The 26,254-nt window shown below is 34.2% G+C and overlaps 1 protein-coding gene across 2 annotated transcripts in view; it reads right to left on the reverse strand.

Annotated features, from left to right (window-relative positions):
* Window positions 1–921: 921 nt before the first annotated feature.
* The window catches only part of ETNK1 (ethanolamine kinase 1), a 68,871-nt gene continuing 43,538 nt past the window's right edge, over window positions 922–26,254 (reverse strand). The window contains exons 5-9 of one of the 2 annotated variants that reach the window (XR_012324502.1): window positions 22,756–22,839; window positions 20,810–20,970; window positions 13,117–13,388; window positions 6,967–7,040; window positions 922–6,637 (exon numbers count right to left, since the gene is read on the reverse strand). Coding sequence is in view for 1 of the 2 variants with exons in the window: in XM_019936442.3 (XP_019792001.1) it covers window positions 6,565–6,637; window positions 6,967–7,040; window positions 20,810–20,970; window positions 22,756–22,839 (392 nt within the window). In the remaining variant the exon portion in view is untranslated. The remainder of the gene's footprint in view (window positions 6,638–6,966; window positions 7,041–13,116; window positions 13,389–20,809; window positions 20,971–22,755; window positions 22,840–26,254) is intronic. The other variant, XM_019936442.3, reaches the window with a different exon arrangement.

Below are 26,254 nucleotides of genomic sequence, written 5' to 3' on the forward strand. Positions count from 1 at the left end.
AAACAGAGATAGATAGATGATAGACAAGAGATTCCTTACAGTAAAAGGTTGATATACGTGAAGCATGCAGCAGCACTAGAAGTGACTATTTTGCAGCCATCACAATAAAGACTGGTTTAGATAATTATCAAGTATTGTTAAATCAGGGAGAGGAGGACAGGAGATGTTTGCCAAGGAGCAAAATACTTAAATCTTAAAGTATCTCCCCACAGACTGCTTATTAGTTACCACAGGGAAAACAACTATACAGTGACGACATAGAACAATACTTTGACCAGGTGATCAAAATTAACATCAACATTGATTTCCTCACATGTGATACTCTAACAAGGACAAATCACTTCTGTAGTATTTTGGCTGCTATACATAACCTCAATCTAATCATTAGAAAACACCAGACAAACCCAAATTGGAAGGCATTCTAATAAAACAAACACACACACACTGCTGGCTATTTTCATTATGGAAAATTGATCTTCATGATAAACATTATCTGAAGGTAGAAATCATATCTTATCTTTGTATCTCCACCATCTATCACACTACCTGACAATTAGAAACTGAGCTTAACTAACATTAGTTGAATGGATAGTCCTTGCCTAGACTGTAAGATGCTAAGTCCCAGTGTCTCTATTCCTGCTTCCAGCCCCAAGCACAGTGAAAACACAAAGTATAGTGCCTAGAATAATGAATTTTTAAACTAGGTAAACAAAATTTGTTCATAATTTATACAATATTCTACACTCTCATCTCAACCAAATTTTCAAAAGTAAACTTTTTTCAAAACTTTTAAACACTATATTAAAAAACCAGAGATTAGAAATTTAAAGACTCACTTCAAATATACAAATAGTTATACACGAACATTTAAAAGCTTTTTCTACAATAGGAAAACCACAAAAATAAGTTGAAGTAACAAGATTTATGGATACAAGCAGTTAGAACTCAACTTTATTGTTACAACCAATTTTTATTTACAGAATATAAATCTCTTCAAAAAGATACATTCCTTTATTTAATCAATGATAAAAGGCCTTATTAAACAGAAATAAAGCCTAAACATCACTTATATTTAAACAGAAATACAGATTCATTAAAAGTTTATGAACACATAGCAAAACTGCATTTTTATTTAAGCAGTTACATGAATGAGGCTGTTTTTAATTTTCTTCACCGGTAACCCCATTTTAACCAGAGAACAAATTTTACTTAAATTAACAGTAGTAAAAATGTAAAAATTAAATTTTAAACATGAAAAGAAGCAACAAAAAACAGGAAGTATCTTCATTACCAAACAGATTAACAAGTTCCCAGACACTCAGATACTTTCTGAGGCATATCAAAACACCTACATCAAACGTTGCATTCATTTGAGAGGTATCAATACATTTTCAGTGCTGAGACTATTTGTAGCACTTACAGTATTTACAGAGCAGCATTATACTACTATGGTTCACATTTGAGAAACATAAATTTAACCTTTATGTCACAATTTCCCAATTCAACATACAGCTAATGCAATGACAATTATTCATTTTGATTTTTTCTTCTGAAACTGATAAGGACATTGTCATTTAAGAATATGTAATAATGCCAGGTCTTCTTTCTTAAAATAATGGTATATTTTAAAATCCAAATACTTCAAATCATGGAAACTTCACCCAGCTACACAAAGGCTCCTAAATACAGTAGAGTTTAAAAGTTTCCTTTTTGCAGATTCTACCAATTTATAATTACTTTAGTACATGTAAGTAACAGGAAACTTCTTCAGATTGTTGAACAATAAAAATTACACGGTGTCACTACATAATTTAAGTAGCACCACAGTACAACCATGCAAGTGCTCTCATTTCCTCCACTGCTTTGGGGGTCTTTCCCAGTTCACAGGAGCTAGTTTACACAGATACTATCAGGTCTTAATCTCTCAAAGTTCCTTTTGAAATTTAACTAATGGAACAATTCAAATCAGCCACCTTTTTCTTACCCTTCACTAACTAGTTCAAATGTAACATGTAATGTTTTCAATTTGTATAAACACCTTGTGTTTTGTTAAAATGATTTATGGTATTAATACCATTAATGGGCAAGGTATAGACAAAAATATGCCTACATTTAGGGATTAAGAGTATTTTACAGAGCAATTTTTTCGTAACTAGAAAGCCATAGGATGCATAACGAACACAGATTTTAACTTGCTGTTTGATAACATCAGTAGCATAGTAAGTGCATTAAGTATAGGAAAGAAGAGAAAGCAGATTTCAGGACAGAAACCTACTAAAAACTTGAATTCTGAATGCCTCAAAGTCAAAAGGGTATTTTCTATAAGCACTATATTATTTTTTCTATCCAAAGAGTTTAAATCTGTCCATTTCAAATTATGATCCAGAAAGGAAAATTTTAGTGTTAAAAACTGTTCAGAAAAGTCTAATTCATTGTGTAATATATCTTATTAATTTCAGTTTTCAAGTATTCAAGTAATGCAAACTCAAGCATTTTCTTTTATAGCAATACATTTATGGACTAAACTTCAAAGATGGGGAAAAATTCATTTAAAATAATCGTTACACTTTTCTGTCTGAAGACATCAAACCCAAGACATAACACTGTAATCTCACAAGTGGTATGTAGCAGAAAAAAAAGGTGGTTCCATATAACTAATGTCTTTCGTTTAAAAAAGAAACAAAAACAAAAGAGATTGCCTTAATAACTAAATTTCCAGTCAAAGACATTCTAAAAATCTAATGAAGAAAATTCAGAGCAAATCAATTTTGAAATAAAGATAAAGCTGCTTTACCACATACTTATAATTCACTTTCCTTTGTGCATAAAAACTACTAGCATTTGCCTTTTGTGTAAAGTAGTGCAAGTTGCTGCCAATAACAAAACTCTCCTAGCATAAAGCATTGTTAACTTTGTCTATCAATTGAATGACTAATATTAAAAGCTTAAGTCTATATCACTTTGGAATGCAGTATAAAATGCTTATTAAAAGCAATTTAAAGCAGAAATCAAACTGATAGTTTTCTCATTTACATTATGAAGGAATTCAAAAATGGTACAGAAAGCTTTGTGTAATGTAAAAAAGAAATATCCATATAACTTTAAAAGTGGAGGTTTTTAACTTAATTGAGAGTGTTTGGGGGGAATTTTTCCTTTAAATCTGGAAGGTTTCATAATAAATATATTTATGAAGTTAAATATTTTTAGTTCAGCAAAAATGGAATTAGCAGTCATTAAAAGAGCACATACCTTTTCTGTGTTTTACAATCCCATAATGAACAACTTTATACTTAGAGAAGCCAACTGAGACATGCTTAAGTTGAACTAGGAGCTATTACTTATCATCTCCCTTGTATATGTGGGACTTAAGATTCACACTGAGATATATAAAAACTCAAAGGTTTTTTTTTGTAGAAAAAGGTTAACAACCTTGAAAACAGAAAAGGATAACACTTCAGTCTGCAATCATAAAATTATATTTTTAATTTGCTTTAGCTTAGAGTCATGACTCAAATAATGGAATTCTAACAATGTATTAATTTACTGCTTGCAGGAATCTAACCTCCAAAAACTAGTGGTCAACTAAAGTTTGAAAAAAAGTCATATTAGGCACTGAGAGGCTAAATAAATAAGTACTGACATTAACAAAAACTGACAAACCCTATTTCCAGTTCCTCTTGTTATCCCACTGTGCAGCCCGATTTGTTGGCTATTTCCAGTCTAAAACCAAAGAGCTGGATCATGACCTTACAGAAAAATGTCTACAAAAGGGAAAAGAATGCAAAACAATACACAATCTCATATGCAACATACAAGTCACACTAATTTACAAATTTTTATTTACACTGTTTTATATACATTCCAGGCAGACCTAGTTGATGAGTTTTGTGCTCATATTGATCTCAAATGATCATGTGAACAGTATGATTTACTACCACATCTCTTTAATTCCCAGAAAGTGGTGGTAGCATGGGGTCAGGAGGGGAAAAAATCAAGTATTACTGGTCAGTTAAGATCATACAAGTATGTAAGGAACAAAGGGAAAACAAACTGTGGAATTTTGCTTGCTAAAGCATCCAGGCCACTATGGTCTATTGACTAACACTGAGTATACATGAATGCCACTTCTCTAACAACCATTTTCATATTTACAAAATGAGCTTACTATCAGTTGAGTTATTAGGTAAGGCATTCAAGTTCCTTAGCTTAACATAAAAAGGCAAAAGACATCTCAGCAAGCCACAGGACAAATTTTAGAGGGATGTTTTCCCTTTAGAATCCCTTAAATGATCAATTAAAAGGGAAGCAAATTTTGAACCCTATTATTAGGCTGAAGCATGATCCCAAAAACCTGTACAGGAAGTGGGAACATCATAATACCCAAAATCTAGCCTAAAAGTGGGGAAAATATCTTAAATAGCTTATTTTGTTCCCAAGATTCATTGCCTAGGGCTAAAGTGAGAGCCTTTATTCCCCTTTACATTCACTTCTATATGAATCTCTCTGAACCACTTACAAGAGTATCACAGCTAGCAGCTAGGCACAATCTACCAGCAATGGCTCAGTGAATCTCTATTCAAAATAGTTTGAAGAATATGGAGTAAGGTAGAAAAATGATCTTCTCTCTTCCCACAATTCCCCAAGATATATCTGCACTTTTAAGAAGTCGGAAAGCAAGAGTACTACATATTCTTCATTGTTCTAAGAAAATGTTCCAGCTCCAGATGAAATTCCACCAAAAACAATTTTTCAAGTTCACTCTAACATTATATAAAAAGCTATTCATTGTTTAATTGGTTCCTTTCATTTAGTTAATTAGGTAAAATTCTATTGATCCTACAGTAATATGGTTTATAAAAACAGAAGTGAACATTTGTAACATTGGGGAGGTAGAAAACAAATCTTGGTCTAACACTGTTAATATAGACACAAAACAGATTTTAAGATTCTATTCATGTAACTAGAATTTACCATTTTAAATGGCCTGTAAGTGTTTCTACTTACTTTATTAGCTTTAAACATCTTGAGATAATCCAAGTATTTTAAAGCACTTATCTGAGAATACAAGTCACTTGGAATAATACATCAGACTCCCCAGAAGATTTCTCAGAGGATTAATTTGTAGTTGCATATTCTGAATATGCAGATCCATTAAGCCAACTTTGTACATGGGCACTTATGTGACCAAAGTGCAAAGCTTGTCAGACTCATTTTCTAAGTAAAGTTAACCATGACTGCTCAACTCTACACAGCAGTCTTCAAAACTGGATGCTTGCTTATCTATCTCAAAGATCTAAGTTCCTTCCAAATAATAACTGCCATCCTCTCACTCTCAAACAGACAAAAACAAACAAACAAAATCAAAAGAAATCAAACCAAACAGAAGCCCTCCTACCAGGAGTATTTTTGCTTACTTCACATTGTTATATCAGATTTTAAGTGTACAAGATTCATGTTCTAAAGGTTCCTTATTTAATTCTTTTAACCATCTCAACTTATTTCTCTGAAACTATTGATACATTTATCAAGTAATCATTTGCTATCATTCTAAAGACATGGAGCCAGACTAAAACATTAAAACCACACTGTAAGGAATGAATCTGAAGAAGTAAAAAAGAATTAAACTAAATGACATTTTCTTGTTCCCAAGTATGATAAGCATTCTGTCTTTGTTTCAAAAATTAACAATTGCTGTACTAGCTACTATTTAATAACAAACAAAATATACAACATCTCAATAAGTAAAACAAAATTTTTGGTTAGAAACAATTTGATATAGTAAAATTTTAAAAACAAACTGTAACTTAAATGACCATATATAGTATGTGAAAACATTATTTAATACAGATTTTGGTAACATAAAATCATCATATATCTATTCCAGGATTATATGGTAAATATTAATATTTATACTGCCAGACTATGTAGCAAGAGGGGAATTTAATTCTAAGATGTTCCCCCCAAAAAAATGCTTTCCAGTACTCCAGAAAGATGTACCACTAGCATAGACAGTGAATGTACTTCACTCTCCTAAACAGATATTTTTCTATGAACATCTTAATTTATCTAAACCAGTGTCTGGCATTCCAAGAGTAAATGATTCATTTAACTAACAGTGTGTCAAAATAAAAAGGTTACACTAAACACCTAAAATGTTTACTAAAATTAATGTTATTAAAGTAAAACTTAAAAGAAAATTTTCTCTGGAAAATTTTTGTTGCTTACACTCAACAAACAGATGAAACAGATGAAAACAGTCACAGAATTCATGTTAAATTTATAATAAATAATTAACATATAACATAGATTAAATTATCAAAGGATTAAACTGACATCTTTATACCTTTTTGCTGATTTAACAAACTTCTAACCCACCACATACTGAGAGCAGTAGGTGTATTTCTTAACATCATTCTATTTAAAAAATAAATTGGTTGTTTAGAAGCATAATTTGTAAAGCAAGATAACCAAATTAAAAGAGTTTTAACATATATTGGCTTTTTGGAATTTCTTAAAATATCCACAAGCATTGTTCAGCTACTTAAGAATAATTAAATGTCTTCTTTACTCAGGCACCTTTAATGCAGTAACCTCAGGCTTCATCTTAAAGTATTGGTTAAAACGAACAATTGCATACCTATTGAGAAAAGAGAGTAACAACGTAATTACAGCTAAAAACCTTAATCCTTTGTTTATTTCCACCCACCCGTTCTAAACTGATTTTTTTTAAGTTTTTAAATTTTCAAGGGACATATTTTTAGTTTATTGCACCACCTACTGGACACTTTTCTAATACTGAAATCATTTAACAGATTATACCAGATTTCCTTGCAGACCAATTTATTAAATGTATGCAACCTCTGCAACATTTGACTAAAAATAATAACTACAATGTCCCCTATAAATTCTAAATGTAAATCCCAAGAGTAGAGACAAATGTAATGCATACAGTAAAATTAAACTTACCCAAGGAAATCAAACTCAATAGTGGAGTATTTGGCTTGAATCAAAGCCCACAATCCCCAAAAGAAATGTGAAGCCTAAAAAAAGGGAAGAAAAATCAAGAATTATGATAATGCATTTCTTTGTAAAACAAATATTGAATTGTAAGTTTCTTCCTTTTTCATCAACTCCATGAACAATACTTTCTTGATGCTTTTTTAACACAAAGTATCTAAAACACAGGTAATACTGAAGTGTACAGTTATCTGGATGGCTATAGACCACTTTTGTCCACAAAAGAGGTTATAATAAATTATAATCACTAAAAAATAAATAGAGCCCAGTTCCTGTATCCTGCTTTGTGTGGGCAGAGTTTGGCACCAGCACTGATACATGTTGTTAGTTAAGTGTTTTTAATGGGTCATAATTGCTAACAGGATTTCCTATAAAATACATTACCAAAGGATTTTGTTTCTTAAAATATATACAAAAAGGAAAATCCAAATCTCAAAAATAAAACATATACTGAAACCTGAAGATGTTCAGGGGGTGACAAATTTCTGAAATCAATTTTTATTGACCCAACAATTCTGCGCAATCAACGATGATATAAAGTTACACAACTTGACTTATGTTGGAGAAAAATGAGTCTTAGGACTTAAAGAGTAAACAGATGACTGTATAATTAGGAGCTGCACAATAATTTTGTATGTGTGCTTTACAATCTATTTTCATTTAAACACGATATTTTAAGATTCTGAGGGAGGAACCAAGATGGTGCAGTAGAATGACATGCTCTCGCTCCCTCTTGTGAGAACACCAGAATCACAACTAGCTGCTGGACAATCACTGACAGGAAGAAACTGGAACTCACCAAAAAAGATACCCCATATCCAAAGACAAAGGAGAAGCCACAATGAGACTGTAGGAGGGGTGCAATCACAGTAAAATCAAATCCCATAACTGCACGGTGGGTGACTCACAGACTGGAGAACACTTATACCACAGAAGTCCACCCACTGGCATGAAGGTTCTGAGCCCCACGTCAGGCTTCCCAACCTAGGGGTCCAGCAATGGGAGGAAGAACTCTTAGAGAATCAGACTTTAGAAGGCTAGAGGGATTTGATTGCAGGACTTCAACAGGACCGGGGGAAACAGAGACTCCACTCTTGGAGGGCACACACAAAGTAGTGTGCGCCTCGGGACCCAGGGGAAGGAGCAGTGACCCCAGGGGAGACTGAACCAGACCTACCTGCTAGTGTTGGAGGGTCTCCTGCAGAGGCGGGGGGTGGCTCTGTTTCACTGGGGGATGGGGACAATGGCAGCAGAAGTTCTGAAAGAACTCCTTGGTGTGTGCCCTCCCAGAGTCTGTCATTAAGCCCCACCAAAGAGCCCAGGTAGGTCCCAGTATTGGGTTGCCTCAGGCCAAACAACCAGCAGGGAGGGAACCCAGCCCCACCCACCCATCAGCAGTCAAGCAGATTAAAGTTTTACTGAGCTCTGCCCACCAGAGCAACAGTCAGCTCTACCCACCACCAGTCCCTCCCATCAGACTTACACAAGGCTCTTAGACAGCCTCATCCACCAGAGGGTAGACAGCAGAAGAAAGAAGAACTACAATCCTGCAGCCTGTGGAACAAAAGCCACATTCACAAAAAGATAGACAAGATGAAAAGGCACAGGACTATGTACCAGACGAAGAAACAAGATAAAACCCCAGTAAAACAACTAAATGAAGTGGAGATAGGAAACCTTCCAGAAAAACAATTCAGAATGATAGTGTAGATGACCCATGACCTCAGAAAAAGAATGGAGGCAAAGATCGAGAAGATGCAAGAAATGTTTAACAAAGACCTAGAAGAATTAAAGAACAAACAAACAGAGATGAACAATACAATAAGTGAAATGAAAACTACACTAGAAGGAATCAATAGCAGAATAACTGAGGCAGAAGAACGGATAGGCGACCTGGAAGACAGAATGCTGGAATTCACTGCTGCGGAACAGAATAAAGAAAAAAGAATGAAAAGAAATGAAGACAGCCTAAGAGACCCCTGGGACAACATTAAACACAACAACATTCGCATTATAGGGGTCCCAGAAGGAGAAGAGAGAGAGAAAGGACCCAAGATAATATTTGAAGACATTATAGTCGAAAACTTCCCTAACATGGGAAGGGAAATAGCCACCCAAGTCCAGGAAGTGCAGCGAGTCCCATACAGGATAAACCCAAGGAGAAACATGCCAAGACACATTGTAATCAAATTGGCAAAAATTCAAGACAAAGGAAAATTATTTAAAGCAGCAAGGGAAAAATGACAAATAACATACAAGGGAACTCCGATAAGGTTAACAGCTGATTTCTCAGCAGAAACTCTACAAGCCAGAAGGGAGTGGCATGATATACTTAAATGGATGAAAGGGAAGAGCCTACAACGAAGATTACTCTAGCCAGCAAGGATCTCATTCAGATTCCATGGAGAAATCAAAAGCTTTACAGATAAGCAAAAGCTAAGAGAATTCAGCACCACCAAACCAGCTCTACAACAAATGCTAAAGGAACTTCTCTAAGTGGGAAACACAAGAGGAGAAAAAGACCTACAGAAACAAACCCAAAACAATTAAGAAAATGGTCCTAGGAACATACATATCGATAATTACCTTAAACATAAATGGATTAAATGCTCCAACCAAAAGACACAGGCTTGCTGAATGAATACAAAAACAAGACCCATATATATGCTGTCTACAAGAGACCCACTTCAGACCTAGGGACACATCCAGACTGAAAGCAAGGGAATGGAAAAAGATATTCCATGCAAATGGAAATCAAAAGAAAGCTGGAGTAGCAAAATAGACTTTAAAATAATGTTACAAGAGACAAAATAGACTTTAAATAGACATATCAGACAAAATAGACTTTAAAATAATGTTACAAGAGACAAGGAAGGACACTACATAATGATCAAGGAATCAATCAAAGAAGAAGATATAACAATTATAAATATATATGCACCCAACATAGGAGCACCTCAATATATAAGGCAACTGCTAACAGCTCTAAAAGAGAAAATCGACAGTAACACAATAATAGTGGGGGACTTTAACACCTCACTTACAACAATGGACACATCATCCAAAATGAAAATAAATAAGGAAACAGAAGCTTTAAATGACACAACAGACCAGATAGATTTAACTGATATTTATAGGACATTCCATCCAAAAACAGCAGATTACACTTTCTTCTCAAGTGCCCAGGGAACGTTCTCCAGGATAGATCACATCCTGGGTCACAAATCAAGCCTTAGTAAATTTAAGAAAATTGACATCATATCAAGCATCTTTTCTGACCACAACACTATGAGATTAGAAATGAATTACAGGGAAAAACACATAAAAAACGCAAACACATGGAGGCTAAACAATATGTTACTAAATAATCAAGATATAACTGAAGAAATCAAAGAGGAAATAAAAAATACCTAGAGACAAATGACAATGAAAACACAGCGATCCAAAACCTTTGGGATGCAGCAAAAGCAGTTCTAAGAGGGAAGTTTATAGCTATACAAGCCTACCTCAAGAAACAAGAAAAATATCAAATAAACAATCTAACCTTACACCTAAAGGAACTAGAGAAAGAAGAACAAACAAAACCCGAAGTTAGCAGAAGGAAAGAAATCATAAAGATCAGAGCAGACATAAATGAAATACAAACAAAGAAAACATAGGAAAGATCAATAAAACTAAAAGCTGGTTCTTTGAGAAGTTAAACAAAATTGATAAACCATTAGCCAGACTCATCAAGAAAAAGAGGGAGAGGACTCAAATCAATAAAATCAGAAATGAAAAAGAAGTTACAACAGACACCACAGAAATACAAAGCATCCTAAGAGATTACTAAAGGCAACTCTATGCCAATAAAATGGACAACCTGGAAGAAATAGATGAATTCTTAGAAAGGTATAACCTTCCAAGACTGAACCAGGAAGAAATAGAAAATATGAACCAACCAATCACAAGTAATGAAATTGAAACTGTGATTAAAAATCTTCCAACAACAAAAGTCCAGGACCAGATGGCTTCACAGCTGAATTCTATCAAACATTTAGAGAACAGCAAACACCCATCCTTCTCAAGCTCTCCCAAAAAACTGCAGAGGAAGAAACACTCCCAAACTCATTCTATGGGGCCACCCCCTGATATGAAAACCAGACAAAGATACTACAAAAAAGGAAAATTACAGACCAATATCACTGATGAATATAGATGCAAAAATCCTCAGCAAAATACTAGCAAACAGAATCCAACAACACATTAAAAGGATCATACACCATGATCAAGTGGAATTTATCCCAGGGATGCAAGGATTCTTCAATATATGCAAATCAATCAATATGATACACTATATTTACAAACTGAAGAATAAAAACCATATGATCATCTCAACAAATGCAGAAAAAGCTTTTGACAAAATTCAACACCCATTTATGATAAAAACTCTCCAGAAAGTGGGCATAGGGGGAACCTACCTCAACATAATAAAGGCCATATACGACAAACCCACCACAAACATCATTCTCAATGGTGAAAAACTGAAAGCATTTTCTCTAAGATCAGGAACTGGACAAGGATGTCCACTCTCGACACTATTATTCAACATAGTTTTGGACATCTTAGCCACAGCAATCAGAGAAGAAAAAGAAATAAAAGGGATACAAATTGGAAAAGAAGAAGTAAAACTGTCACTGTTAATAGATTACATGATACTATAGAGAATCCTAAAAATGCCACCAGAAAACTACTAGAGCTAATCAATGAATTTGGTAAAGCTGCAGGATACAAAATTAATGCACAGAAATCTCCTGCATTCTTATACACTAATGATGAAAAATCTGAAAGAAAAATTAAGGAAACACTCCCATTTACCATTGCAACAAAAAGAATGAAATACCTAGGAATAAACCTACCTAAGGAGACAAAAGACCTGTATATATAAAACTATAAGACACTGATGAAAGAAATTAAAGATGATACAAATAGATGGAGAGATATACCATGATCTTGGATTGGAAGAATCAACATTGTGAAAATGACTCTACTACCCAAAGCAATCTACAGATTCAATGCAATCCCTATCAAATTACCAATGGCATTTTTTACAGAACTAGAACAAAAAATCTTAAAAAATTTGTATGGAGACACAAAAGACCCCGAATAGCCAAAGCAGTCTTGAGGGAAAAAAGCGGAGCTGGAGGAATCAGACTCCCTAACTTCAGACTATACTACAAAGCTACAGTAATCAAGACAATATGGTACTGGCACAAAAACAGAAACAAAGATCAATGGAACAAGATAGAAAGCTCAGAGATAAACCCACGCACCTATGGTCAACTAATCGATGACAAAGGAGGCAAGGATATACAATGGAGAAAAGACAGTCTCTTCAATAAGTGGTGCTGGGAAAACTGGACAGCTACATGTAAAAGAATGAAATTAGAACACTCCCTGACACGATACACAAAAATAAACTCAAAATGGATTCAGGACCTAAATGTAAGACCAGACACTATAAAACTCTTAGAGGAAAACATAGGAAGAACACTCTTTGACATAAATGACAGCAAGATCTTTTCTGATCCACCTCCTAGAGTAATGGAAATAAAAACAAAAATGAACAAATGGAACCTAATGAAACTTCAAAGCTTTTGCACAGCAAAGGAAACCATAAACAAGACGAAAAGACAACCCTCAGAATGGGAGAAAATATTTGCAAATGAATCAATGGACAAAGGATTAATCTCCGAAATATATAAACAGCTCATTCAGCTCAATATTAAAGAAACAGTCAACCCAATCCAAAAATGGGCAGAAGACCTAAATAGACATTTCTCCAAAGAAGACATACAGATGGCCGAGAAGCACATGAAAAGCTGCTCAACGTCACTAATTATTAGAGAAATGCAAATCAAAACTACAATGAGGTATCACCTCACACCAGTTAGAAAGGGCATCATGAGAAAATCTACAAACAACGAATGCTGGAGAGGGTGTGGAGAAAAGGGAACCCTCTTGCACTGTTGGTGCAAGAATGTTGATGGGAATGTAAATTGATACAACCACTATGGAGAACAGTATGGAGGTTCATTAAAAAACTAAAAATAGAATTACCATATGATCCAGCAATCCCACTACTGGGCATATATCCAGAGAAAACCACAATTCAAAAAGGCACATGCGGGCTTCCCTGGTGGTGCAGTGGTTTAGAGTCCTCCTGCTGATGCAGGGGACACGGGTTCGTGCCCCGGTCCGGGAAGATCCCACATGCCGCGGAGCAGGTAGGCCCGTGAGCCATGGCCGCTGAGCCTGCGCGTCTGGAGCCTGTGCTCCGCAACGGGAGAGGCCACAACAGGGAGAGGCCACAACATTGAGAGGCCCGCGTACTGCAAAAAAAAAACAAAAACAAAAAGACACATGCACCCCAATGTTCATTGCAGCACTATTTACAATAGCCAGGTCAGGGAAGCAACCTAAATGCCCACTGACAAACGAATGGATAAAGAAGTTGTGGTACACATATACAATGGAATATTACTCAGCCATAAAGAGGAACGGAACTGAGTCATTTGTTAAGACATGGATGGATCTAGAGACTGTCATACAGAGTGAAGTAAGTCAGAAAGAGAAAAACAAATATCGTATATTAACGCATATATGTGGAATGTAAAAAAATGGTACAGATGAACCGGTTTGCAGGGCAGACATTGAGACACAGATGTAGAGAACAAACATATGGACACCAAGTGGGGAAAGTGGCGTGGGGGGGATGGTGGTGTGATGAATTGGGCGATTGGGATTGACATGTATACACTGATGTGTATAAAATGGATAACTAACAAGAACCTGCTGTATAAAAAAATAAATTAAATTAAATTAAAAGAAGAAAAAGAAGCAGACTCACAGATAAAAGGAACAAACTAGTGGTTACCACTTGTGGGGATGGGCAATATAGGGGTGGGGGAAAAAAGGGTTATCATAGGGTTATATGAAGTCACGTGTGTGAAACTTTTGGAAATTGTAAAGCACTACAAAATTTTTTAAATCTTTCATTCAATAAAAAATTATGTACAATTAAAAAGAAAATCTGGCAGTGTTTTGGTCAGTTCAGTAAAGCTACACAGAAAAGACTGCCAAGCATATGCTGGCTCCTAGTTTTTATGCCTTTTGTGGTTCAGATGCATTTCTTTCATTCTGATTACTTAGGAAAAGTTATCTCCAGCTTGCTTTTTCCCATTATTTTCTGTCTACTTTACTGTCTTCAATTTATCTTGTTTAATGACAGATTTTTAAAGCAGTTGGTATTTTACTTTTTTAGTCATCATTCTTTTTATATCCCTACTTATTACATCTTATTAGAAAACCTATTTTGTTCTGTGTTTCAGTTTTTTCTGCTACATATTTATGAGACTTCCAATTGGCTTTCTCTTTGAAAGCATTAAACAGAAAAGTGGTATAAATTATATTGTACATACAAGCAAAAATAAAATAGTTGCATGTGTACTTTTTTAACATTTACATAGATAGATACTTGGCTTACATTTATCTCTACCTATGCATCTTTTGATTAGCTATAATCCACATCCAAATATTTAGACTATCTGTTCTCATATATTGAAAATGGATTGATCGATATTTTTCCCTACTGGAATCGTACCTTACTATATATCCAGCTTTAATTTTCGTATCTTCCTATAGTGGTCAGATTCTACTAAGTTTTACCATTGCATTGTACTCCTTAGCTTTTCTAGGCTGGGACTACACAACACTGCATTAAACAGAGTTAAATATTTGATAATCTAAAAAAAAAAAAAGTTTCTGATAACACTAAGACTTCACTTCCCAAGAAATACTCTATTCTAACTAGAAATACTATAACTAGAAAAAAATTACTAGGTGTGTGGTTGTAAGCAACTTAATTAACCCCTCTGTACGTCTGTTCTCTCATCTGTAAAATGCAAGTGAGATATTATAATTTATAATAAGATATAGACATTTGATCTTCATTCACTGTTCCTGGCTCATAGCTCCTTGGACTTTCCTAAGCATAGAGCAACTGGAAGCATCTTTTGTTACAATATTTGGTCTTTTGTCATTGGTTCCTGAAATAGTTCCACAGCTATAATGTGAAAGGAATGCCTTTGTTATTCTTAACAAGCCCCTTTCAACCACATGTTAATGAGGTATCTTTTGGAAAGCCCCTAAACTTGAGGGCTGGTTGCCAGGGGAACTAACCACGTGATTAGAAGGTTGGAACTTTCCGCCCCACCACCTCCAGACTTCCAGGGAGGGAAGAGGGAATGAAAACTGAGATGGCCAGTGGTTTAATCAATCTTGCTTTGGTAATGAAGCGTCCACTAAAACCTAAAAGGAAGGAGTTTGGAGAGCTTCCATATTTCGTGAACCAGATGACCTACGCACATGTTGGGAGGGTGGTACACCCGAAACTCCACAGGAACGTAAGTTCCTACACCCAGGACACTTCCAGACCTCACCATACTATACCTCTTCATCCAACTGTTCTTTTGTATCCCTATAATATCCTTTATGATAAACTGGTAAACAAATGTAAACGTTTCTTTGAGTTCTGTGAGCCACTCTAGCAAATTAATAGGCCCCAAGGAGGGAGTTGTGGAAGCCTCCCATTTAAAGCCAGTGGACTTGCGAGTGGCATCTAAAGGGGCAAGGGGGCAGTCTTGTGGGACTGAACCTTTAACCTATGGAATCTGACACTTATCTCCAGGTAGATAGTGTCAGACCTGAGTTAAATTTGTAGGACACCCAATCACTGCCTACTGAGAACTAGAGAACTGATTGGTGTGTGGAAAAAAAAATCACATCAGAGCAGCTGGCATACAACAAACGTTCAATAAAATGTTAATTATTAATTATATGAAACCAGAATGACAAAAATGATGAAGATTTTTTAAAATGGTCTTCTTTCTGTCTAAGGAAGTGTCTCAGGTATTGAAAAGTGATTTATGAGATGAGATGCCTTCCTTCTTTTGAAAGTCTAAATCAGTGGTTCTCAAAGTGGTCCATGAATCCATGGAAGACTCTGAGGCCCAAAACTATTTTCATAATAATACTAATATGTTACTTGTCTTTTCGACTATGTTTACATTTGCAATGATGAAAAAGCAATACTGGGTGAAGCTCCTGGTACCTTAACATAAGTCAAGGCAGTGGTACCAAAATGAATTAGTATAGTAGTCTTATTCTTCACCACCACCACACGCTCACAGTACAAATCCAGTCTCACTAAAGAATGTCCTTTAATAGTTAAAGTCCTTTAACTATTAATTTTATTAAATCTCCACCCCTGAGTACATGATATTCTGATATTCTGTGGGATGATATAGGAAGTACAAATAAAGCATGTCTGATGCATACCCAAAGCATGAAGGCTGTCTCAAGGAAAACCACATATGACTGAGTTGTGACCTAAACTTGCACATTTTTAATGGAACCTCATTTTTACTTGAAGAACAACTGACATATGAACTAGAGTTATTAGACTTGGGTATTTGGCAGACATTTCTCAAATATAAAAAAGAGAACTTGTCATTTCAATGAGAATAAATGACAGTATTTGTTGCCAATGACAGACTTTGACTATTCAACATAAAATTAGAACTTTGGAAAATCTGTATTCAACTCTGTGAGCTTATCAGCTTCTCAATAAAGTACTAAAACTCTTCTGATACTGGTGGTGATATCAATAAATGTGATTTTTTAAATATCATATAATGAGATGTATCAACTTTTAGAAGATCTATACAGCTCAATAAATCCATATTTTCCAAATAACTAATGAATGACATTCAAATTACAAAATCACACATTGGTAAAAGAACCATTCAAAGTGCAAGATATACTAATGGAGTTTCATGTAATAGAATACAAAAGTTAACTTATGTGTTCAGATTGAACATTACAATTAACCTTTAAGAAACTATCACTTGCTGAGTTTTGGTGAAGCATCAAAAAAGAATATCCACAATTCCCTGAAAAGGCAAAACACTCCCCTTTTCCAACAACCCTATGTGTGCGAAACAGGACTATCTTCATATACTTCAACCAAAACAATACATTGTAAGAGATGAAATGCAGGAGCAAACATGAGAATACAGCTTTTGTTATGCCAGACATTACAGAGGTTTGCAAAAGTAAAAAATTATGTCATCCTTCTCACTGAAGTGTTTTTTGATTTGGAAAATAGCTATTTTTCATTTTTAAAATGCTGTTTATGTTAACATGAGTTTTTTAAAAAAACATGTATTTAATAAATATTTTGAATTTGTTTTAATTTCCAAGATGGTAAATACTGATAATTAAACCATATAAACAAAATCTCGTAGAGGTCTTCAAAAAAGTTTTTGAAGAGTAAAATAAGGTACTGAGACCAAAAAGTTTGAGAACCACTAGTCTTAATCACCTCAGCATATTCTAATGATATAAAAATCATCTGCAAGTGGTATCATAATCTCTTCCTATTAGGTGGGTTCTGTAGTAGAAAAGACTAAAATCAGGGGACATTCTACACCTAAAAATAACATAACATTCTACACCTAAAAATAGCAGTGCTGGCAAATGTATTTCTCAATTTTATTCATATAGTAATGGAAAATAACTAAATAATTCTAAACTAGAGAAGCATTATACATAAAACTTCACTTTTTTGGTAGGTAACACCTTTTATAGGGTGAAAAATTAAAAATTTATATGTAACATTAGACTCATGAACAGATAAAAGGGGAAGTGAGGAAATAGCCCATTTGTCATTTTGCATTCTCCAAAATGGCAAAGAGAGAATATTTAAGTACAAATAATATAATAATCTGTGATTCTATGATTTACTAATACTACTTCTCTCAGATTTGGAAGTTATGGATATGTAAGTCTATCAAAGGGTATTTTAATTCCTAGGCTACCCACATCTGTTGCAAAGAAAAATTAAAAGCTTTATATGGTGAACAAATAACTATAATGAATCCTCAAACTGTTTCCTGAAAATCTCAATATAACTTTAATATTTTACTTAGAAAGAATCTGAAGTCTGCCAACAATGTGTCTAAAAACTCCTCAAAGCTTAAAAAACCCCTGTATTCCCTATTTGGTTTTGTAATGCAAATACCTACTTTTGTTTGTCATCTCCTCAACATTAATTAATTACAGTAAACAATTAATTAGAAGTGAAATCTTTTAATACTGAGGAAGTCTGATCATACCATTTACTGAACATTTATTTATTTAGAACATTACCAAACATTTACCAAACATTTATTTACCAAACAATAAACATTTACCAAACATTTATTTATTTAGAACAGCTACACCTTGATCTTATTCAAACCTCTTTTCCTCCCTTATCAAAACAGCTTTATAATGTATGTATGTGCTGTCTTCTTCATGACAAGTGATCAAGGAAAGAGGAGGAAACAGTATTTAAGACACATCCATAAGGAACAAGAGGAACTTGCCAGAGAATACAGGGAAAAGGGCATTCTAGGTAGAAAGGAATAATCTATACAAAAGCATACAGGCTTAAAACACCCTGGAGTGTTTAGAAAACAAGATGACTCTGCCAGAGAGGAGGTGGTAGGTGAGAAATTTAGTGGGAAATAAGACAATTTGTAGATACTATCATTTGGATTTCATTCTGTAAGTCACAGGGAGTCATAAAGTAGGAAAGTGACACAATCAGATTCATAAATTAGATTCTAGTTATTAGAAAGAGCACTTTTAAAATATACAGTGTGAATTACAGACAGAAAAAACCTGCAGGTAAAGAGACCAGTAAAGACTAACATAGGTGAGAGACAAAGGCCTTAATCAAAGGTCATGCAATTAAGGAGAAAGGGTTGGAATTGACAGAATTTTAGAATAGAATCTGAAAATAGAAAAAATGTGAGAAGAAGAGGAACACATGAAAAAAAATTCCTTCTTTCCTGGTTTCAGAATACAGCAACAGAATGGACAGCATTTTAATTAAATCAAGACAGTACAATAAAGAATAAAGAATGGGACAGAGGATAGGATGCAGAAAATAAAATTCAAGTTTGGACACCTTGTGGTCAAATACTAATGGGACCCTGGATAGATACAGTCAGTACTGATCTGGAGCCTGTCAGTGGGATCATTAACAGAAAGGGCAATAAAAGTCATGGGACTAGATCACCCAATAGAAGTATATAAAGTGGGGAACTCCCCAGCAGTCCAGTGGTTAGGACTCCATGCTCTCACTGCTGAGGGTCTGGGTTCAATCCCTGGTCAGGGAACTAAGATCCCACGAGCCGTGTGGCACGGCCAAAAAAAAAAAGTATATAATATACATAAAATGAAAGGAGGGAAGCCCAAAATCCGAACACTAGGAAACACTAGCATGTAAGAGGGTTGGAGGAAGAGTAAGAAGAAAGAGGAGCCAGAGAAGGAGACAAGCAGGAGGGCACAAAAGAGGAAAACCAAGGAAGAATGGGACCACAAAAATTAACGAAAGGAAAAACTGCAATCAATGGAAAATAATGTCAAATGCTATGGACAGATCAAGTAAGATAAAGACTGAAGAGTTTTAACTGGATTTAGCAATTATGTCATTATTGTTAAGAAAACCCTATATTCTCTACTTTAAGATCATGCTTAAATAGAATAAATAGAAACAGCAGGCATCCTAGGACCAACTGGAGAGCATGTCATTAATTTAACCAACAGTTCGACTCAAAATAGACATCAAAACAGCAGGTAAAGAAGTCACATTTCAGCACACCCTCTTACTTAAGATGTATTCTGTACGGCTCTGGGGGAATGCTGCTCTTAATACTACGGAAACAGTACACCTGTGAGCCACCAATAGGGTCTATTTGTGAAGACTACATAGCTAATATTCCCCATGTCAACTGCAGAGAATTATATTAAAACTAAAAAGAAGTAGTAGCTAAAATAACTTCAACCCAGTATTCAATTTAATTAGTCTCAACACCTTAGCTGAAAGCTTATTCTAATGGCATCACGTCATTCTCAAAAGGTAATTTAAATGAACTAAAATTTGAAAACATAAATGCATTCAGAGTAAAGAGAAGTGGGTCTTGAAAATAATAAAGCATTACAATATCAAAGAGGCAGGAAATAACTGCTTATCAAAAGAAGCTCAGTAAGACAAAATACTGGTGGTTATGAAAACATAATTCTACCAGTCCTTCCAATCTACTTTTATCATGTTAACATGATATGTTAACATGTTAACATGTGATGATTAAATATATTGTGGAAAAACCTTACTACCCATAAATCTGTCCTTGATTATGTTTTTTATAACATAAAGAAAGAGGGCTTCCCTGGTGGCGCAGTGGTTTGGAGTCCGCCTGCCGATGCAGGGGACACGGGTTCGTGCCCCGGTCTGGGAGGATCCCACATGCCGCAGAGCGGCTGGGCCCGTGGGCCATGGCCGCTGAGCCTGCGCGTCCAGAGCCTGTGCTCCACGACGGGAGGGGCCACAGCAGTGAGAGGCCCATTAATCCTAACTCTAACTAGAATCCATTCATTAAACAAATAATTTCACTGAGCACTTAACCATGTGGGTAGGCACTGTTGTTCTAGAGGCTGGGGATATAGCAGTGAATGAAACAAAATTTTTGTCTTCAAAAGCATTATAGTGGGGGAATTTTAAACAATCTCATTTTGTCATTATTTTAAACAAATAACAAGTTCACAAAACTCAAAATGGGCAACTGTTTAAAAAATGATGAAAATTTTTAGTTTTTAACATTATATCAAGAATCTTTCATTAATTGTTTAAATTTAAACTTACCAATGCAAACTGATTGACTTGAATGAAGAGTATTTCTACTTCCTTTTCAGTAACTTCAGACCCAAAACCCTTATATTCTTTGTACGCTTCAAGGTAAGAACGCAGCCACTGGCCTTGCAGTTCTCTATCTGGATAAAGACTATAGTCTACATCACTCACACCTAAAATAGAAAAGAAAGTACACTGAGATTTTTAAGAACACATTACACATCTTGTGCAAACTTTAATAATCCCTACCATCTACATAGTTTTTCAGAAAAAAATTATTAAATGTTTCCATTTGGGGCTGAAATACTAGATATTATTAAGTAAATAGCATTTATTAGAATAATAAACCAATCATAATGTATTCCAAATTAAATTCTAGTGTACAATACAGTTGATCACCATAATCAATTCTCATTGCCTCAATTTTTCCTCAAAGTATGAAGCTTGAATCACCTGCAGCAGAAGCCACAAATCTTCGATTTTAATAAGTACCTCAGGAGATTCTTATGAGATTCTTATGCACACTAATATCTAGAGCATTTCCTAGAACTGTAGCTCTAAAGCTTCTTTAATCATTTCTCACAGAGTAAGAAATATATTTTTATATTGAAACCTTATACACACACCTGATACTAAGTTTCACAGAACAATATTTACCCTAACTACACCTTCCAATTCTGATACTTTCTATTTCTTTTCCATTCCTTGCTTTAATTACCCCACATACCTGATCTCATGATGTATAGTTTGAAAAATACTAATCTTAGTTCATAGTATTTTGCCCAGTGTTCAAGGTTCTTCCTAAGTTGATCCAAACTTACTTCTCTGGTCTTATGACACTCTATTCTCCTTCATGGATTTTATATCCTACAGAAATAGGTATACTCATCTTGAAGATTTCTTCCTTCTTCCTGCAGTGCCCTCTCTTTCTCTTCTATCTGCACAACCAAACTCTAACTTTTTCAATTTTTTTCTACACAAAATCATATTAAGATCACTCTTTGGTATCCACAGCAGCGACTATCCATATTACTAACACGGTGATATCTAATTATATGCACAACTGCTTTCCCTTCCTATAGATATTTATGTACAACATGTATCTGGGGATACGGCAATGTATATAGGCTTGGTGGAGGGAAATAACTGAAAACATGTAAACTAAAACTTTCCCCCAACTCTCTTTACCCAGTCTGGTAACTTAGAAGTATGTGAAAATACATGAATACATAAATATATAAAAATACAAATTCAGCAATGAAAAGTTCCTGCTAGGTATAAACCATCCAGGGGAATTCCCTAATCTTCACTATTTTAGAGCATTTCATGTTTCTAAATATAGCCATAAAATGTATTTTAAATTAATTATACTTACATTAAAAAACTTAAACTTTTACCTTTGATGGTAATAAAAGATTATTTTCAGGGGTAAAAATGACCAGCTTTTCAATTATTCATAGCCAATGACAAAAAAAAAAAAAAAAAAAAAAATTCTTGAGCTTTTTAGTTAAACAACATCCCAAAAGCCCTCCTACACAATAGAAACAGCAAAGGCTTTTAAATGATTAAAAAGTTGTTTTCAAATCTTAGTTCTTTGCATTTTACTGTGACCTTGGTGAGTTACTTTACTCATTTGTAAACTGGGAATATTACCCAACTTATTGTTGTGTAGAAAAAATCAGATGAGATGAGATTTACGAAGCAACTATGTCAATTCTTAACAAAAGCCACACACACAAAAAGCCACAATCATCATTTTCCTTAAGAAATTAAGGAAGAGGTCATCATCTCTTTCCTCCAATAATAAAGAAAAACCAAAAAGGTCAGGAAGAAAATAAAAATTGTTGCTCCTACCCCCAGCTGATCTTCTTTAAAGAAAAGAAAAAACAATTCAAAAAGCATCCTTTCAAAATTATATATGCTACTCCATTAGAGGAACATGTTCCTCTAGATTTTACCTGCAAATTCATTGAAATGATTTCCAATATCATATGCCAGGTAGTTGTATCCAGAATATTCATAATCAATGAACTGTACATCACCTATGTGAGACACAAAAACAGAGACATAAGAAATCACATATAGGATCAGAAAATCCCTATGCTATTTATAATTAAATAGCTTCCAATATTTTGTCTCATTGTACGTGCTTGGTTACATGCACTTCTGAGACAATACAGGGTAAGGCTGTGAATTTTATGGCAATGAGCTTTACAAAATTCAAATTATTTATCTGGGTCAACAGCTTCTTTGTGAACATTAATGTCCACTACACTACAGAAACGTCAAAATACAGTCATTCTCCAAGTTCAAACAAAAGCAAAATATGTCTTTAACCACATGGGGGCATCAGTTACTTAAAAATTCAAGTTTGGTTAGAAATGAAAACTATCTTTGGAAACTTAATAATCTACGCAACTTTAACAAAAAATTAATCTATGATACTCCAACAGTGAATTGACAAGCTAATCTATATATGGAAATAAAATACAGACTTTCAAAGACTTAAATTCTGAGAACCCTGCACTTGCTGATCAACATAACACCATGCCTAATTTAAGAAGTTAGTTGCTATCAAACTCTTACATATTCCTGGAATGCTACATAATTAAGGTTTCCAATAGCATATTTGAGCAGCCTTAACGTGGTTGTTTTATCATTTAAAAAGAGCAAAGGTATAGTTGCTTTTAAATATTTTTTTAATTTGAGAAATTTTTACATAAACTAAAGAGATTCCTATTCTAAATTAGTGCTAAATACAGATACAGATATGCGTATTTCATTATAATTCTCCAAAGACTATCCTGTTCCGCCTGCCCAGGGGACAAACTCCTGCTTATAAACACTTCATTTTCGAGTACTGAGTATTAGAGAGGGTTTGGCTCAACAGAGATATAGGTCCTATTTTTTAAAAGACGAGAAAAAGAGAGAGAGAGAGAGAGACAGAGTGAAACATTAAAAAAAAAAAAATCAAAATGGGTCACTGTCCACATCAAGGGATCACAAACTCAAAGGCTAACAGGGCTCAACAGTTAAAATGGATACATGAACAGAGATGGCTATAAGAATAGTTTCTAAGCTGCTGATATTGAGAAAATGCACAGCATATGTCTAGTTACATTGTCTTTTAAAACATCAAGCTGAGGTAACAAAACAAACTTCTGGTTTATACACACTGGCTTTTCCCAGATAAAAGAGCTTTTGAACTGTCATGTGTCATACAGATTTATATGTTTAATCTGGGGATGTATGTTGATCATATTCAAACTCAGAAAAAGAATTATATGACAGAAAAATGTAATGGCAAGTGGAGTATTTTAGACAAAAGCCAAAAAATTTAATGTAATTGTATTTAATATTTAATTCAAAATTTTTATAATAGTCAAGTCTAGAGTAAAATAAGTGAGATTACCAAAGTATAAAAGCCCAGTTACCAAAATCTATATGCATATTGACAAAATAATATAAGGTTTTTAAAAGTTGGTAACTACATAAACCACTACAACTCAACCAGTTTAAATTCCTGAATTCACAAAAACTATTCCACAGAAAGTCTTAGCGTTAACCAAATCACTTCACTAAACTTGCAGGATGGGAAGACAGAACAAGCTTTAACCAAATCACTTTACTAATAAGCTCCGAAATGAAAAGTCAGAACATATTTAAAAATTTTTTTCTAGGTACCCTTGGGAATGAGAGAGTAAAGACCACCATCATGACAAAATACTTTGCAGCCATGATAAAAATTTCATTTTCAAAAATTATTAAATGACCAGGAGAATTACAAATGTTATATGAAAAAAGACATAAAATAGTAAACACACTGATCCAAATTATTAAAATATTATGCCTGAAGAGAGGAAAAAAGAAAAAAAAATATAATGCATAGGAGAAAAAAGATGAATGGAAATAAACCAAAACAAAATGTTTCTACTAGTTTCATTTCAGATGGTAGACAAGTGACCTTTCTTCCTTTATTCTTTGCAATAAACACTACTTTTAGGAGGAAAAAAAAATGACAGTTTAAAAAGATTAAGATGAATAAGAGGCTAAACACGATTTGAGAAATACCTAACCACCCAGCCTTCAAGAAATCAGGATTCCAGAGGATTTACCAAGTTGTATTACTGAGCCAACCAAATAGTTTTAATAAACAATGTTTTAAATTGCAGCTGTTGATTGCTTTAGCTCTTTTAAACACAAATTCTTGTAGAGCTCATATTAACTGTTACATGCCAATAAAAATACACAGCCCAGTCCTGAAGCTTACTTTTGCCACATAAACAAAAGCTTCAATTTCAATTTTCAAAATTATATTTAGAATTTGGCAAACATAAATAAAATGGCAGGTAAAACATGCCTGCTTATAAATACAATTTAAATAAAGCATAGATCATTTTAACAAAAGTTAAAATCTGTTTCAGTATGAAAATTTTAGCAATGACTTTTTGTAGTAGCATTAATTCATTAAAACTAGCCTTTATTTTTAAATGCTATGTTGAGTTTATAAATAATGAAATTTTAAAAATAAGAAAATGAAGCTAACAAGATACAGATGAGGCTGTTACCAGGCTCCGTGCATGTGAACAAGTGATGCGATAAACCTCCAGTCAGTGCGTTTAAGAAGCACGGGTGCGCCGCCACATGGCAGCAACAATGGCATACCTAATCTGTAGCAGATGAAGAAAATTTGGCAAACTCACATTTTACAAGACACAAAGCTTAAAAGGAAAAAAAAATTTTTTTAATCTGCATTAACTATTCTTTTCAAACAACTGCAAACAAAGTGGAACTCAACCTTAAATTTAATCTTCTGCAACAAAGTAAAATTAAAGAGGCCTGCTTCCCTTATTTCGGGTGCCAGAAAAATCAAATTACTGGAAAATGCTTTCCTACCAAAAAAATGCACTGAACTTTTTTCTTCTACAAATTTAACTTCTGAATTCTAAATTTTCCAAGTATTTAGAGGAACATCCACATCACTATAATAATTAATAGCTCATATGGCATGACTATCTTGTTAATTCTTTAAGATATGAATTTTTAATTGGGGATTCAAGGGTGGAAGGAAAATGAGAATACTCCCGAAAATTTTACACAAAATTTTATATAGGCAGATTCTGAGGGGATTCTCAATTTTCCAGATTCTCAAGGGATCCTTGACCTCTAAAAAGTAAAGCATTGCTTTAAGAGCTAAGACTATATTTTATCTGTATATAATTAGCACACAGTGGGTAAAGCATAAGATTACTGAATAAAACTATAATCTGAATGTTCAAATGCTACATTTTTCTTTTTTCGTTTCTTACGTATCTTTGCAGTAATGAAATCCACACTCTACTGAGTTAAATTGTTCAAATTTCAGTACAGTTTAAATAATATTTGAAGTACTTTAAAACCAAAAAAATTAGCTTATTAACTAAGGCTATATAATTCACATGATACATTCATTTGGAC

The sequence above is a fragment of the Tursiops truncatus genome, chromosome 11 (assembly GCF_011762595.2).
Source record: "Tursiops truncatus isolate mTurTru1 chromosome 11, mTurTru1.mat.Y, whole genome shotgun sequence".
Lineage (NCBI taxonomy): Eukaryota > Metazoa > Chordata > Mammalia > Artiodactyla > Delphinidae > Tursiops > Tursiops truncatus.